The sequence below is a fragment of the Apteryx rowi genome, unplaced genomic scaffold (assembly GCF_003343035.1).
Source record: "Apteryx rowi isolate R43461 unplaced genomic scaffold, aptRow1 scaffold_819, whole genome shotgun sequence".
NCBI classification, from domain to species: Eukaryota; Metazoa; Chordata; class Aves; order Apterygiformes; family Apterygidae; genus Apteryx; species Apteryx rowi.
The window spans coordinates 123,839-140,878 of NW_020451115.1; the positions used below are offsets into that span (position 1 = coordinate 123,839).

Consider the following 17,040-nt stretch of genomic DNA (forward strand, 5'->3'; position numbering starts at 1 on the left):
AGAGGAGCATAGGCCTTGTATGTCAGGGTCAGACTCTAAAGCCTCACAAACAGTTATGAGTAGCCCTATTGTTTCAATATGAATGTGGGTTGTATCAGCCTAAGGAATGTCATGGATAAGATATTTATTTCAAATAATTTTCTTCCCACAAGACAATTAAAACTGGTAAGGGCCAGTAAGTGCCAAAGTGATCTCTGAAGTGGGTGGTCCCAGACCTTGGGAGGTACCAGTTGGGCTACAGCCTCCAGAAGCCAGACCTGCTGCAAATTTCTGTGAGTGTGTCAATGGAGCTATGGCATTTTTTTGCCAGCTGAAGATCTGGCCCTGTATTTTGTTTGCAAAGAGCTCTCAATGCTTTCCACCTTTGTAAATCAGACCAGGTATAGTTATTTTTAAAAGGGTTCAGGAACCAAGTTTCACATTTGAAACCTATGTCCTGGAAGGCTTTATGGAAAAGCAGAAGGACCCTATCAGAAATTAGCACTTGTTCTTTTGATTTCAAAGTATATACAGTCATCTACAACACTGTACCACAGCCTGCTATTTACTGCCATTGAGACGGAAGTTAGCGCTCCCACACCCTGGCAGCAAGATGCGGGAGCTGAAAGCTAGTCTGGAAGTATGTCATTTTATACTTCATCATTCTGAGAAGTGTTTTTTTTCTGGGAAACCCTTTTTCTTATTTAATATATCTGAGAAGCTACCCAGGCAATTTTGAAACATAAGATCACACTGCTAGTGCCAGGCAGCTCTCAAGGGCAAAGCTTCAGTTCCAAGCAAATGTGTTTGAGGCTTTGTGGTGTTAACAGTCTCTCCTCTCTCCCTTAGAATAAATGGAAAATTTCTGTATGCTCATAAGAAGTCAGGTGAAGGAAAACTTCTGAACTAGAAGAGTAGGTGTTAAATGTATGAGTCCAATTACTTTGCTGATTTAAATTAATTTAGCACCAATGGAACTATATCCACTTAAAATTAGCTAAAGTTCTGGCCCATGCTACTGCGTCAACAAAGATAACTAGCATAAAATGTGTAAATATATAAAATCTGTTTTCAAGTACACCTGTAGAGTCACATTTTGTGCTGATCAGAGCAATGAGGGCAAGGTAAGATGCTAGCAGATAGATGCTACAGTGACACGGGAGCTATAAAAACTCTTAAGGGAGAAAGGAAGGTTAATAGCTATGCCCCTTGCCTCAGGAATCCTGACCAGAGCAGGAAATCTTGTGTTGGACTGTTATGGGCTGGGGAGTTCACAGTGGGATATATATTACTTCTGCTCTGAACTGGAGCGTTCTGCACATTGTATATTTTTACGACTACAATGTATGGACTAGACGGCTGGAGGTTTGGGCCCGTAACTCAGCAGATGCTGACCCCAGGACATATGGGTTGGCTCAGTAGGTGGCCATATTCCTACTATTTCCATACTTCTGGGAGAAATTCTGCTTACACAGGCAAAAAAACTTCCTTTTCTTATCCCTCTCCCCTCAACATAGGACTAGTCAACACACGCACATTCAAGCACACACACATGCACGCACAGAAGCTAGTTGTCAGTTTAGCATGTGCCACTTAATTTTCTAATTCAGTTTACCAGAACTATTATGTCAAAGCCAAGTGGCCCTTACCATTTTGATTTACTTGCCTTAAAAAACCTTGACAGCAAAACTTGAGGGTTAAAATTGATCCTGCCTGATGTAGAGCATGCAGTCAGGCAACACTAACACAGCTAATTTTAGAATATTCACATTGCTCAAACTCGAAACAATTACATTCAAGAAAATATTCTTCTTCTTAACTTCATTCCTTTATCATAGTGGGGCTTTGGCACTGAGACATCTTTTGCTGGTTGTTTGAATTGTATCGAGCTATAACAGCTTGACAGTCCACATCCTGATGGAGAGACTAAACTTTAACATCAAGGATTATGTTGCTGATTAGCACTTCCAATAATCAAGTAATTGGTACATTAAATAATCCTGAGTTTGGCTAGTTGCCCAAAAAGGTCATGCTTGCATTGATTTCTTTTTAGAGTCCATGTTGCTATTCCATGTATTCAATCTGCCTGTCCAAAACTCTAGCGTAAAAATATTTGGCTAATACTTCCTTCACTTCATACAATTTAAAGCAAAATAAAATCCAGAAAAAGTTGCACATTATGGCAGTATGTTCGGATTTTCCAATTAGGGGAGGTGGGGAACAAGAGAGAAAAAGACAATTCCCTCGACTTTTTCTTCTCCCAGATTAGTGTGGCTAGTGCAAGACAAAACTCCAGCAATCCAAGTCAACAAAATCATTAGTAAAAATCCTACCCTTTTTGTATTTTATTCCTACTAGGGAACAAGAATTTCTCAAAGGCTGTCAGTGTGCAGTGAGGGATCCTCCTCGCAGCTGTACTGCTGAAGGAGCAGGGGGTTATCTCCAGCCCTCCCATGGACTGGGCAGGAGGAACTTGTGGCTATGACGGAGGTCAGGGCTGTGGTCTAAGAGGTTGCACTGATGCTCCGTCTCCACATTCATCCCCTCTGTACAGACACATACCGACTCTGAGCGCTGGGAAGCCTTCACAGACAAACTTCTTGAGGACCAGAAAAATAAGCAGCCCCCCCTGGACTGGCTAGAAGTAGCACTCGCAAAAAGAGGCCGTGCATGAAACCAAAGAATCCTCACCTCAAATCAATCATCGGAACTGCATAAATCAGTTATGCGTGCCTTGAGAGACTCAAAACCCACCAGTATTTCACTGTGGTACCCATTGGAATGAGATGGTTATCACACTGTTTATTTCTGCAGAGTATTTTGCGTATCCTCTTTCCCTGGAAATATACAAAGATCCTGGTCTCACATATCTTTTGTATACAGGCTACTTCTTTTCTTTTTGTGAAGAAAAGAGGGGACAAAAACACAGAGTGACTAGTAGCCATTGCTATGCTATTACACAAACTACCAGGGCACAGCAGACACCTAGGCTGGGCTTTGTCTCTCTTAACTTTCAATGTCTATGTAGACGTCTATGTCTGTGCCAGTCACCCCTAGTTTCCTTCACGACAGAGAGCCATAGGCACTCCTATGGCACAATTCATCTAATCTGTCTTAGTTGTCGACTTTAGGATGAGCTCAACTGCCTCCCTGAAGTGCATGTTTCTCTAGGTTGATTTTAAAGAGAGTTTAGACAATTAGCTCAGCTGTGTCTTCACTACAGATGTCTATATTGGATCATATTAATCTTGCCTGGCAAATGGGCAATCTTGCCTTTCCTGTAAGACAATCCTTACACTGAGACAAAGAAAATTTATATAAAACTCCCAGTGAACAGGAAAATGGTTATTCCTGAGGAAAACCAAGTGGCAGTTCTTGACATTTAGAGAATATAAATTGTTTAGGACAATAACTGTGTGATAAAGCATCCTTTTTGTCTTTTTGATGCGGTTTGTTCAGTTTGTCCACTTTCTCTGTCAAATGCTATCCATGAAGTGATGTCATGTATAATTGTGTCAACAGGAAAAAATAAACAAGCCAGAGAAGCCAGAACTCTCTCTGAGCTTAAAGGCTCTGACTCTGGAAGATGCTGAACTTGTCCTGGAACCAGGACCTCAGAGCATTGGCATTACTGCACCCTGGATGGTCTAGGCAAGCACAGAGCATGCAGAAGTAAATACACGCCAAGAAGCAGCCTGTCTCTGAATACAGTGTCAGTACACAAACGTTCAAGTCTCTTAACACGGGCTAGAAACAAAACATAGATATATAGGGAGCTTGAGGAAGGCAAGAAAGAATGTGGTAACCATAGTTGTCCTAAGATTTAAAAAAAGGCATGCAGTCAAATAGGGCATTCCCACTAGATCAAAGCACTACCCATAGGTGAAACATAGGTATGTTTACGAATAGACAATCTTTCAAGCTCCAAAGGATGCATTCTGGGAGCTGCAATAAAGATCTTGATGCTGAAATAACCAAATGATAGAATAGGTGGACGTGTAGTCCAAGGCTGTGGGTGGGGGGAGTCCCCACTAGCAGGGCCTAGGGGCATATAAAGATTTTAAATACTCATTTAGCTTCTGAGTTATTGTATGTGTTGATTATTAGTCCAAGAAAGTTACAGATGTCCTCTGTTCTTACAAATGTATCTTTTAAATGTGTCAGCACATGCCTAGAGCAAAGAATAATGGCTCTGTTCCACCAAAGAAAGTAAATAAATACTGTGTGCGATCAAAGGAAGTAACGTTTCCGGTGCTGCAGCCAGAATAGGGAATGCAACAGTCACAAAATAAAGAGGCAGCCCTGGCTATACTGCAGTATCTTTGATAGTGCAATTAGCCTGCACTGATGGAGCAGGGAGATACTGCACTATCCCAGATTCCACAGCGTGAGCTATCTATGGTAGTGGATGCCAAGCTGTTCAAGGCAACGTTCGTATTGCACTGCTTCAGTCACTATTTGCGCTACCAGGGACAGGGATTTACTGGAGGCTACAGAGTATTGCACGATTGTAATAAAATCTGGCACGTCACCAAGCCACATCTGGCAAATCATCAGTGTTTTACTGCTGAACAGATTCTTGTAACACCCACCATTTACCCTTTTTCTGAAAGAAGCTCTCCATGCTTGTGAATCTAAACAAATGCAGTTACACTTGTTTCTTGTTCACAGGTTTGAAGCAATAGACATATATTAAACTAACAGTTTTATAAAGGCGCTGTTTTATCAGAGGGATTCAATAGACTGGGAGTAAGGAACGGAGTGGGGTTCTGCCTCTGGAGCATTGTCTTTGCACAAGCCACAGGTGCTGGTGGACTTATCTTTATAGCTGCCATGCCTCAATGCCCTTATCAGAAACTGTAACATATATACCAGCTGTGGGGCAGGGGAAGTCTCAACCGCTTTTCTAAAGTGGGAGGGAGCCTTGCATCAAGGCAGATACCTTGTATAAGAGAGGAAAGGCCCATGGTCCTGCCGCAGTTGCCCATTGCCTATTGACTGCCTCTTCAGCTAAGCCACAAAGGACCAATCCCAAACAGCAGGCAGTCCCTGAGCACCGATATCTGAGGAAGAAAGCTCAGAGAGGAGGACTGACTGCCCCAAGAACCCCGTCTGAAAGCCAGGGTGCATTCAGGAGGCACACTGAAGTCAGGAGGTTGGGGATGACCATTTGGTGAGTCATCTGGACCTGAACTAGCAGTGAATAGCTGGGTCGTCCTGTTTTACACTGTGCTGCAGGGCAAGTTCAGTCATAATCATGACAGCTTGAGCTGCTGTGTAACTCAGCTGGAATAAATAAGCAGATTAATGGCCCAGACGTAAACTATATCCCAGGCAGAAAACCACTGATTTTGACATACACAACACAATAACTTCACAGCCAGCACCATCACAAAATGTTCTGTGAGCAAAAGTGTAATGAGGCTGCTGATGGATGAAGTACTGACAGGTACAAATGCAATACAACACAAAGAACAATATTAAAACATAAATACCAATAGTTTTCTGAAAGTGCTGATAAATCAGAATCTGTATCTCTCTGTTTCACAAAGGCCACATCCACACGAGTTTGGCCTCATACCTGAAAATACTCCCTCTACTCACACAGAAGGCAGTAGTGATTACACAAACCTTTACTTATTCTGATTTCGAATTCGGAGACACCTCCTTTTCAATGGTGGCTCCAGATCCTCTGGCCCTGTGCTGAGTATTGGCGTTGAGATAATGCATGGCGCTATAGCAGTCTTTTCTGCTGGTTTTGGCACAGGCTGGATCACGCAACCTGTCTTGGGTAGCATCCGCAAAGCATATGCATGGTCCTCGTCTGCTGGATTGTTAAGGTTCGGGTCTTGTTTGTCTCCCGCTGCAAGGGACTCCTCCCCAGTCTTCTTGCCAGCCTCTCCCTCAAGGTGGCAGTTCGATGCACAGTTGTTCTCCTTAACGGACTCCAGTTCGCTCACTGCCAGCTCCTCTGGGGGCTGAGGCTTCTTCGGCTCCGGGGGCAGCTCTGGGTTCTTGGAACCCTCCGTGCTCTTTGTGCCATTCACAATGACATTGCAAACCGCTGCACTAGTTTCTAGCCCTGAAGTGCTGGAGGCCAAGGAGACAGGACAGCAGTGCGCTGCATCACCGCACAGCAATGTTTTTGAGTCAACTGGGCTGCAATTGTCCCTGCAGTCGCTGCAGTTCCTTTTGTCTGAGCTACCAAAAGCCAAATTTACAACACTGTTAGGTTCACGTTCAACTTTCACTTGGGCATGTAAAGCCCTGTGGATAACATTGTGCAGCCTAGACCGGTGGCCTACTGTTAGGTCTATCACACCGTCCTGCGGACCCTGTAGCACACTGGGGAAACCAAATTTATTGTTCACTGGACTACTAGGTCTGACAGTCAAGTCAACAACTTCATTTTTACTGTGCTCCTGAAGCACTTGAGTTTGATTTAAGGACTGGCCTGAGCAGCTCGGTGACGAGTCAGAGGATTTAGAAGATCCTTGCTTTGACTCTTGAGGGGATGAAGAGTTATTGGCTGGCTTCGCCCCTGGCGTCTCGCTGGAGGTGCTCGGAATGAAGTTCTCGCCGTTGCTGGAGAAGCCATTGGGAGGCTTGGAATCGTTGATGTGAGGGATGGGGATGGGAATCGGGATGGGGACAGGCAGTGGGACAATGACAGGATATGGCACTAACAGAGTTGGGGGTGGCACCAGTGGGGCGAGGGATGGCAATCCAAAGTTCATCATCTGCGGCATAGGCATAGGACCATTTGGCATCATGCTGACGGGGGGAAAGGGAAGGCTGGGCAAAGGAGCTCCAGGAGGGGGGGGTGGTAACAAACCTGGAGGGTTCCCAGGCATGGTAGGTGTTGTGGGGGGATGAATATGAGGGGAGAGCATTGGCCTGTGCATGGGGCTGGAGGTGGGACCCATATTTCTGGGACCACCTGGTGGCGGACCGATTCCAGGAATCATTGGATTTGACAGAGGGCTGTTAGGATTTGAGGCATGGTGAGGCGGCCCACGAATAAACGGTGGACGGATCTGCTGCATAATTTGCTGTTCCATGAATATGGGCAGAGGAACTGGCCCACGGTTTGTCATTACCATGGGAGGACTGCGAGGTGGGACACCAATTGGAGGCACAATGCTAGCAGGTGGCTGGACAGAAACTGGTGGAATATTTGGATTCTCACTGATGGGAATAGGTTTGGGAACTGGCGTGGGGATTTTAGTGACAGAGCAGTTGGTAGTGTCAGATGGAGAGGCAGTGGTAGACGCTGATGGTCCAGGACCTTGAATTTGGCCAGCTGCAGACGCTGGGGATGGGGCTTTTCTCCGAGCATCTGCTAACGGTATATTCCAAGAATCTGGAGTCAGCAGCTGTACCCCAGTGCCTTCTGCTTTATTTTCGACTGGAGGATGTAATGTACTGCACAGTCCAGCTGGAAGATTGGCCTGTGTCTCTTTGTAGAAAATGTCCATTTTGTACTGATTGAGACATTTTGCACTGCAGAACTGAAGCCTTCTTTCCCCGTCCCCAAAATCCAGATACTCTTTTGTGTGTCTTATGTGCTTACACCAGTCACATACCTACAACACAGTAATAAAATCAAATCAGGTAAGAAAAGCAATCTCTCTTCATAGTGTTATTTTAAAAGTCATTTTTCAGTTGCTTTCTAAATAACCACATTAGTTTTCTAGCAGGAAAGAAAAAATAGTCATGTTTGTGAAAACTATGCTTATTGGCTCCAAAATATCAGTGAATTGAATGTAAAGAATTCAGTTTAAAGGGCCACTCCCTTTTCATGTCTCCCATGATCTTAATTCTGCCTGGCATGGTATATTATATATCTTATATCCATACCACAGAGAATAATCCTCAGCTGATGCAAACTGTTATAACACATATATGTACATATGCTAAATCCATATGAATATGGCTGTGATTACTCCTCAGTGGTAATCTAAACACACCTGTACCATCTGAGATGCAATAATACACACTAACTATGATAACAGAAAAAGGACTCAGAAAGTTGTTGTGAAATGTGAAATGCAAACCATTACTGCTAAACAGAAGCACACTAACTTTTTATGTTTTATTAATGGTATCAGATAATAAATTGGAAAGGTATTTTAAAACAGTATGACAGAGCAAAAAGCATCATTCTTCCTTTGCCTTTCATTCCAAGGAGAAACTTTGAAATAGTCAGGAGATTTCTATAAGGTTCAAATATTCCCAATTTGTGATGTTTTGACAAGTTGGAATTACTTTCTGAGCTGTTTGCCCACTCTTGTATACTAGTCACTTTGAGTAAAACTTCTTGGCAAGCAAGGTCCTATTTAGCAACTTTTGAAATACTATAGCAAAAAAGTTTGCATTGCAGGCTTTTTTGTTTGTTTGTTTCTCCCCTTTCCATTTCATCCTTCTCTGTGTTACTATCAGTGTGGTGAAGGCATAGCCAATTTTTTTTAAAGTAAGGCTGCAGAACTAATTAAGCTGTGAAAGGTTTTCCCAGTTGTAAACCACTAGACACCAAAGTTCAAAAAATAGTCATTCTAGGCTTCAGAATCCATTACTTCAGATAAATTATTGTGATTTCATTAACACATTAATTTTGCAACACCAACAGCTCTCACAGATGGTGAAGACATGATCTACAATTCAAATATGACTCTTGTTTGCACAAATGCCTTTCCTTCATATGGCATTTTAAATGAGAATTAATATGAGTAATCTTGCCATAGCTATAAACAGATAAACAGATGTCAGATTTTTCAGTGCCTTACTTTTTGACAGAATTTTACACACACAAAAAAACCCATTTTTGTCATTTACATTAGTTCTCAAAATATTCCATTGACAGAGATTTTTGGTGCTTTCTATCAGCATGTTGAGCCTATGACCATGTCAGAACACATCATGATATTGTTTGTTCTGCCTTTTCCAAATAGCCCATATAAGCTTGCTTTGAAATGACTATATCTATTGTATGAAAAAAAAAGAATATGATTTTGAAAAGACTGCATTAAAAGGATAATTAATTTTAATAACTATTGGCCATATAAACAATTCAAAACAACATATGTCGGGCATCTGATTACCCATCTCATTTAACTCTCAGCTTTCCTTTAATATAAACAGTGGTGACATTTTTGAGTTTTCAGTAATATATCTTTAATATATATATTCACACACACACATACACCCCTATATGTTATGGCTATTAGACTGTTTATTTTAACTCTGCAACCTTCTGGTTATCCCTTTTGGTTACTATTTCATTCCCTCTCCTGTCTCCACACCTCTTTCACACACTCACACACATACTATGTTTCTCTGCCATGAAGTTTTTATCCCAAGTGTTAAATCAAACTAAGTAATTACTTGAGAAATAGCAACTATGAAGTAACCTCTGAAGTATGGAAACGTAGAAGCCAGATTTTAGCATGGACCCATGGATACAGCACTACGGAGGATATATCAGAGGGGCTACAGAGGATATATCACCTGGCCCAGTGGTCTTGGGCTGCTCTGTGCAGTCTGCATTAGTGCAGGCTTATTTCCAGCACAGTGGCCCACCCAAGTAAGAAAAGGCACAGTGCCAGCGCTCGGCACCCACACTTCCCATGGCCTGTGGGATTTTATGAGCACTGATCCTTTCCCTGAAGTAGGAACTTCCCCACTTCCCGCAGGAAGGACCAGCAGCCTTTGCAAACGCCACTGGAGCCGGGCAACCCCTTGCTGCAGGTAGTGCAAGCACATAGTCGTGGGCACTGAACAATCCCAGGTATTTGACATGTTTGTGGATTTTGCCACCCGCCTGGCAAGTCAACACAGCCCCATCACAGGATGAGCTGATGGAAACACCATATCATTGACTTCCTGAAATTCCCTGGCTTGCCACAGTTTTCCAGGCAGACAAAAGTTTGTGAGTCTATGCTATAAAGTAGTAAGTGCCTGTTTACCTCGGTAAAGCTGCTGGATTTACCTAAACATCATACAGAGCTCACTACTGCAGAGGCAAAATGCTATTTATATTGCATGTACGGAATCAGGGGTAACCTGCTCCTTCAGCCGCTCGCAGGCTACACTCTTGCCCAAAGAGCTGTGCAAAGCAGCAGCATGTCTCCGCAGGCACCCAAGAGGCCCCAGCCCATGCCGTGGCCAGGACAAAGCCCAGCAGGCCCCTTGCCTATCAAAACAGGGTCCGTTTGCCGGGGAAAAACCCAGAGGAGGCCGGTCCCAGTGGAGGCTGGCCCAAGGGTTGGGGCAGGATGCCAGGCTGCCATTGCTTCCCTGATTTAGCCCTGGGATAGTGCAGCTAAGACTCACCCTTCCTTTAGGGCAAAGAAAACACACCGGCTCAACGCTTGCAAGCCTGGTGTCGAAGAAGCACCTGAGAAATAGGAGAGAGTAAAAACAGCCTCCTTATCTTTCTAAGAAGAGCCCCCTCAGTGACTTTAATTAAACAGACTGAAAGCAAAATACAACAAAAAATCTCATGGCATCTTTTCTAATCATTTAATTTTATTAGTTATCAGTTGAAAAATTCACTGAAATACTTTAGTGTTTTATTGCTGTATTGATTTGTTTATCTCAAGTGGGATCCTATGTCACTTGCAGCTAAACAAATATTTTCTCTTCCCCGGTAAAATATTTAGAAATCCTGCTTGGAAATTCTCTACTGATTTCTCCTGTTTTCAATAATTCACTGAGGTATAAGAAATTCTGAAGTCTGTCTGCTTCACCCACATATTGATCACAGACTGTTCTGTATATTTTATCACTACATAAAATTAATTAAAGACACAGAAGTTAAAAGCAGTAATTCTGTTCCTCTGAACATCCTGGAAGGACCACATATCTAATAATTATCTCATTGATTTTATGCAACATCTCAAAGTGTTAAAGTGAGCGTCAGTGATAAATGCCTATCATCTATTACACTTATATATTCCATTATTTTTATATCTATCTATTTATATAAGCAGTAAGTCTATGCTGCTTATTTAAGATACAAACATAAAATGTGCGTGTCATATGCAGGTAATAAGACGCCTTAGAATATCATAGTAAAACGCAAGAAAACAGTCTCTACAATGAGGGGGAAATTACTGGAGGAGAGAAAATGTCACTTAAGAATTAATGAATCAAATCTGTCTTACAGGATTGATCATTTAAGATGAGGTCAATGAATTTATGATACAAATGGCTATATCACTAGAGGTAATAAAATGGAGCAATATCATTCATTTTACTTCTAACTAATGACGTGCTCAGAGTAATTACAGATTTCTTCTAAAAGCCTACACTGATTATTTCAGATGTGATAGGTGAAACATATACATCTTTCAGTTCAATAAAATAACATTTTCTTATCTATAAAATATACAGCAAATGTCTTAATTTTTTAACTACTTGCATTCCATATAGAACATCATTTTTTATAGGCAGCTCAAAATCTCTCCATTCATCCATTGCTTTTGCTTCTTTCTCCTGCCTTGTCGTTTCCCTGTACTGTACAATCAAGAGAGGAGCTCAGTTCTTGCAGAACATTTGTTAATGTAGAGTATTGGCTCCTGTAATGCTTACGCATGGGGGTAGTTCCCCCGGCTTCAGCAGGATTAGTCAAGAGAGTTGATGCCGCAGGATCATGTTCTTAGGGTCTGACCCAGCACCCATGGAAAACAATGAAAAGACTACCCTTTATCGCAGTCGGCTTTGGATCTGATGCTTAATGCCGGATTCTGCTCACCCTGAAACCAGCATGAGCTTTGCCACTGACCTCAATCGGCGCAGACACACGGCCAGGGGATTTCTGCAGGAACTGCGGCAGAAAAGCCGGTAACAAAAGTTAATGAAAGGAATACACAGGAAAAAACAAGCTACGTGATTAGTTAGTTATCTTGTCAGACATTTGCTAACAAACATATGCAAAGCAACCATTTTGTACCTTTCTAACCAAAAAGAAGGTGGCACCCTTAGCTTTGTGACCAACAAGTGAAGGAGGATCATGAAAATTTCAGGGCTAAAGGGTCAGATCTTGCAAGGTGCTAATAGATCCCCTAAGCACCTTCATCTCCCTTGGAAAATACTGGTCATATCATTCCTAGGCAAACACACTTCACATCACAAATGCCAGAACATAAAACCTGAATGACAGAAAGATCAGAAATAAGACAACTGCCTGTCTCATTCAGCTGTAACACAACAACCCTCAAGAAGATTAAATTTACCTAACTGGGGCATGTCCAATTCTAAACAACAGAATGAACATTTCCTTTAGTACATTTAATGTATTTATATTTTAGTGGCGGGTTGCCAGTGTGCTACTTATAAGCTCAATGTCTTGATATCATTCATCCGTTTTCCTGTGAAACATGCAGCAATCTACACCACTAGATTACTCAGAAGACACTGCATCAGCAGAAATATTACTCGTTCCTGATATGGGAAGACCAAGAAAGCCAGGACTGAGGCATCTTGTAATACTTGTATTTCTCTAGTACAAAGAGGAAGAAAAACTATTCCTGTTGGCATCCATACCTTTATTTTGATAGAAATATCCAAAGTCATGTCCAAACTTTGCCATGAGGTTACCCACGCAGGCACAACAGACTTTCTGCTGAGCTTAAAAGGGCCGTGCTCGTGGCTTGTGGCACAGGTAATTAATACTTTAATCAGCTGTCAAATGCAGGCACAAAGTTCATCCATTAGTGCAGTCCACCAATAACCTCTGAATAATAATCTAGTGTCAGACGCTATTTCATTAAGAAATACATTTGCTAACCTCTCTGTCTGTGGAGGTATTTACATCAGCCTGAGAGAAACCAGGCATGAGTAGCAGGCAAACAACATCACTACTGTAAAGGAGAGTCTCTGTGCCTTATACACAACACTTTGGACCAGTATCAGCTCCTTTGTAAAGCTGAGTGAGAGGAAAGAAAGGGGTCACTAGGGCAAAGATAGTCCCTAAGATAGCCCCCAAAGATAGTCCCAAAGATACTTTTCAGCTTCTCCAAAACCAGACAGTGAACAGTAGAGCCCCTCTCCTTGGTCGGGAGAACACATTAGTGGGACACCTTGCAAAAGCGAGGGCTGAATCAGATCCTCAGCATAAGGCTCTTATCCAGGATGCCAAAACACAGGGCTGAAGCTTATCGAAGCCTCACTTGCTGGAATGAAATCCACGTATTGAACTTTACTGCGTACTTTCTACTCCCTTTTCCCACTATGGCATCCAACTGTTGTCTCTTCATATACACTCAGGCATATATTCTGGCTTCACGAACACCAGTGCGGATTTCCTGTGCCCGCCTGGCCCAGTCCCGTGTGGCCTTTCCTCTGAGCCTAGACTGAGCCCCAGGCTCTTCACTGCTGTTTCTGACCTTGCCACTCGCTCAGGATGTGCAAGGAGTGGAAGCAGAGGCCTCCCACCCCAGCCCAAAAGCCATAAGGCGAGGAGGTAGAATCACTTCCCCCCTCACACACGCTCCTTCCTGGCAGCCAAAAGCGAACGACACACCAGCCATATGTTTTTCAGCAAGGCCTCAAGTTTTTGAAGCCTGCCAAACGCTGGATGCAGCAGCAATCTAGAAATTAGAAAATGGCTTGAAATGCATATACAGAGGTTTCTAGTAAACATTCAGATGAGTCACCAGCAGTACTCGTACACACCACCCAGTCACCCCCTTGCTTTCCTGTGTGCCAATTACCCAGCCAACTACAAAACCAGCTGCTACCGTGACACAGGAGACACTGAGCTCAAACAGAAAAAGCTGGGGAAGTACGGAGTGCCCGGGCCACCTTGGAAGGCCATGAGAAACATTCCCAGCAAGATACCAGGGAAGAATTCATTGTATCATAAGGAAAAAAACCCAGATCAGTGTGTCCTGAAGCTGTAGGGTTAGCATTTGTTGCCTAACTACCTTTAAAGGGCAAAAGATTGTAAAATCTCTCTCAGCTGCCCTAGGTAGCTTCCCCAGCTTGTTGTGAATGCCTGCTCCCTGCAGGCTTTTCTCCCAGGCAGGGAGCCTTACCATTTATTCATGACTAAGGCTTCTACTTGGAGCAAGTCACCTAAAAAGTTCAACAAGGTAATATTAATGTCTAAACAAATCCCTTTGTAGACCCTGCCCACAATGCTAAATCCCACATGGCTGTATCTCTGCATCATATTGCATGATGTAGCACTCAGAAACTTGGGACAAGAGCCATATCTTTAGTATAAATGCCTTCAATGGTCATGAGTGCAAAGAAGCCACAGTCCCCAATGGGGCTCCAGGTCAGCTTGACTCATGCTGCAAGTAATAACGGCAACTCTGAAATCTGTCCTGACGTTGTGCTCTCTGCCCTCCTCTCCTCACTGGAGGACTCACTCACAGAGCTGCTCGAGTGGAGGCAAAGCCTCCAGCCGCATTGGGAAGAGGCTGCTCAGCTGTTAGAAAACAAATATGCAGCAATTTGCTCGATATAAAGATCATTCCAGAGCACTAGAATTCCCTTTTAGCATTTTCTGACTCAGAAAAAAAAGATGAATGTTAAGAAGCGCAAGCAAGGCACCCTTTCGTGCTGTTTGGGAAACCGAGCACATGAAGACAGCAAGGATAAGGTTGCGCTCAGACATGCTGGGTCAGAGGGAGGAAGAGGAGGTGAACATGTTCCATCCAGAGACAAGGGCAAAGGGCACACTCCTTTGAGATGTTTGTAATAAGCAGCACAGCAGAACTGTAATTCATAATTTAAATGCTTTTTTGTTTATCCTAATGCTGCTCTGCTTTTTCCAGTTAATTTAGTTGCTACAAAAAGTATTCAGCTGACAGTACCCAGCCAAAAGCAGCACAACCCATCGTCGCTCACCATGGCGTCCCGTGTCTCCCTACCTGGTCCTGCTCCAAAAGGCAGCCCCTGGACCCACCGAGTTTTTGGCTTTCTCCCGAGAGTGGTTTGGCAGCCCTGGGCACGGTCCACGCATGAGCAGCAGCCAAGTCCCAGCCGTGGACCTATGGCACACTGGTGCCTGGAGGGCAGGGGCACCGGCACAGGGGTCCCTGGCAAGGAGGAAGACTGTGGAAAGGGGGAGGCAGTTCACAGCCTCTACTTCCAAGACAACTGTAACCAAGCCCTCTCCCTCAGCTGTCCTTACTGGGAATTAACGCTCTTTCACTACCAAACCTCAAACAATGCTCATAACAGGCCTAATCCAAAGTGGTGGCTCCAAGCAGTCATCCAGGCTTGATCACCATTTTCAACATGCTTACTGCAAGATGTTCAGCATGTTTATTGTGGCAGGATTCGCCTGCCCAAGATGGCTTGTGATAATTTTTTATAATGATTGTTCCACTTGAATAGAATGATTATTATAAAAAAAAAATCATTCCAGCTGAAACCTGCTGCGAAGGAACCCCGAGGCAGGCTCTAACACACTCTGAATGTGGTTGTAATATAGCTCGTAGCAATGCTAGGTGTGAATGCAAACAGATTTTTATAATGTTTGTAGCTCTGTGCAAAAACAGTTTACAAAACAGAACACTGCAGTTGCCTACAACTTAAAACTGTCCTGTAACAAATTTAAAGTCTTTCTTTCCATCTATCAGTTTAAAAGAGAACAAAGTTTGCTCGCTTGCTTTTTCCTTTTGATGACGTAACCTTCCCAAATTTCTTTCTCTCCTGAAAATCTTTACCACAGTTTTCTGAGGCGAGAATACTGACTTTATGTCATTTAAATGCAAGACCCACTCTGTCTCCATTTTTCATTCTAATTATGTAAAAGTCTAAGCTACATGAAGCATAAGGAGAAAATAGAGCTATTTAGTAATTAATGGCTAATGATAAAATGATTTCACTTTGGAATCATTGCAGTTGTCATCTGTGGTATTTAAGACACAGTCTTTTCAAAGCCCTTGTGTTCCTTTGTTTTGGGGGGCTTTTTAATGTTCCCAGTCAAAAGCAATGAATGTAAGTTATGCTAATGCCCAGTGCAATTCTAGTTTGCTTCGTATTTCATCAGAATGGCTACATATTTGATTTTGTATATAAACAGCTGAGCTCCGTGTTTTCAACTTCAGTCTGAGGCTTTGAAACCACAGTAGGAACTTTGGATCTGAAATCTCTGGTGAAGCCCATAATATGGTGGGCGAACTTCAGGGAAAATGAGTGTAGTGTGAAGTGGGATTTGCCAAGAGGGAAGTTCTTCTCCCCAGAAACCTTTCTGTCTAAAATAACACGGAATGGAACAATAATAGCATTTAAACCTTAAAATCCTTAATGTGTGGTCTTTACACTTGTACCATATAAAAGTTGATTACAGGGCACATCCTTACTGCTGTTTCAGTACTGGCTAAGGCTATCATTCCAGCAGTGACATAAATCCTAAATAAAATTAATATGCTGCAGAAGATGAAAGGATGGCTAGAGTGGAAGAGGCGAGGGGTTGCCATCAGCAGGACAGACAATTTGGCAGACCAAGTGACCTAGTGCTGGAAAGTGACCCCAGCACAGAAGGCCCTCAAAGATGAGTGATGCTCTGAGACAAGCTTTGCAAAGCAGATACAATGCACATCAACCCCTTTGCGTCCTTCTCCAGTCACCACCTTCCCAGTAAAACAAAAGTTGTTGGGGGTTGTTTACACTTCATATGGGAAGATTTTTAGCTTGGGTTCTTGGTCTTTGCTAGAAGACAAACCAAGAAGATAATGCCAATCAAAAATCAAGACTAGCATGGTACAGCATTCTACACATACATATGGTGCAGAGTTCATTCTGGCAAATGACGTAGCTCCATTATAATCCACAGGAGCTCTCTGGGTTCGCACCAGCAGGGCCTATGACCTGTGCTTCGTGTGAACATAACAGCAGCTCTACTGGTCAGACCCAGCTTCCATCTACGCCAGGATCCTGGACCCTACCTGGACAGTAAGCAGATGCCTGGGGAGGAGTAATAACACAGCAAACATATGTTCCCATTTACTGCACTATACGTGTACAGAACTGAAACCTATAAATACATGATAAAAGGAAATTCCTCCTATATCTTCACAGGACTACCAGTAGGCACTAATA

General features: G+C 43.1%; 1 protein-coding gene across 1 annotated transcript in view; it reads right to left on the bottom strand.

The window, feature by feature from the left end:
- Positions 1-5,612: 5,612 nt before the first annotated feature.
- SOBP (sine oculis binding protein homolog) overlaps positions 5,613-17,040 on the bottom strand; it is a 102,708-nt gene continuing 91,280 nt past the window's right edge. Inside the window, exon 6 of the mRNA XM_026089484.1 lies at positions 5,613-7,565. Within this exon, the coding sequence (XP_025945269.1) occupies positions 5,613-7,565 (1,953 nt within the window). The remainder of the gene's footprint in view (positions 7,566-17,040) is intronic.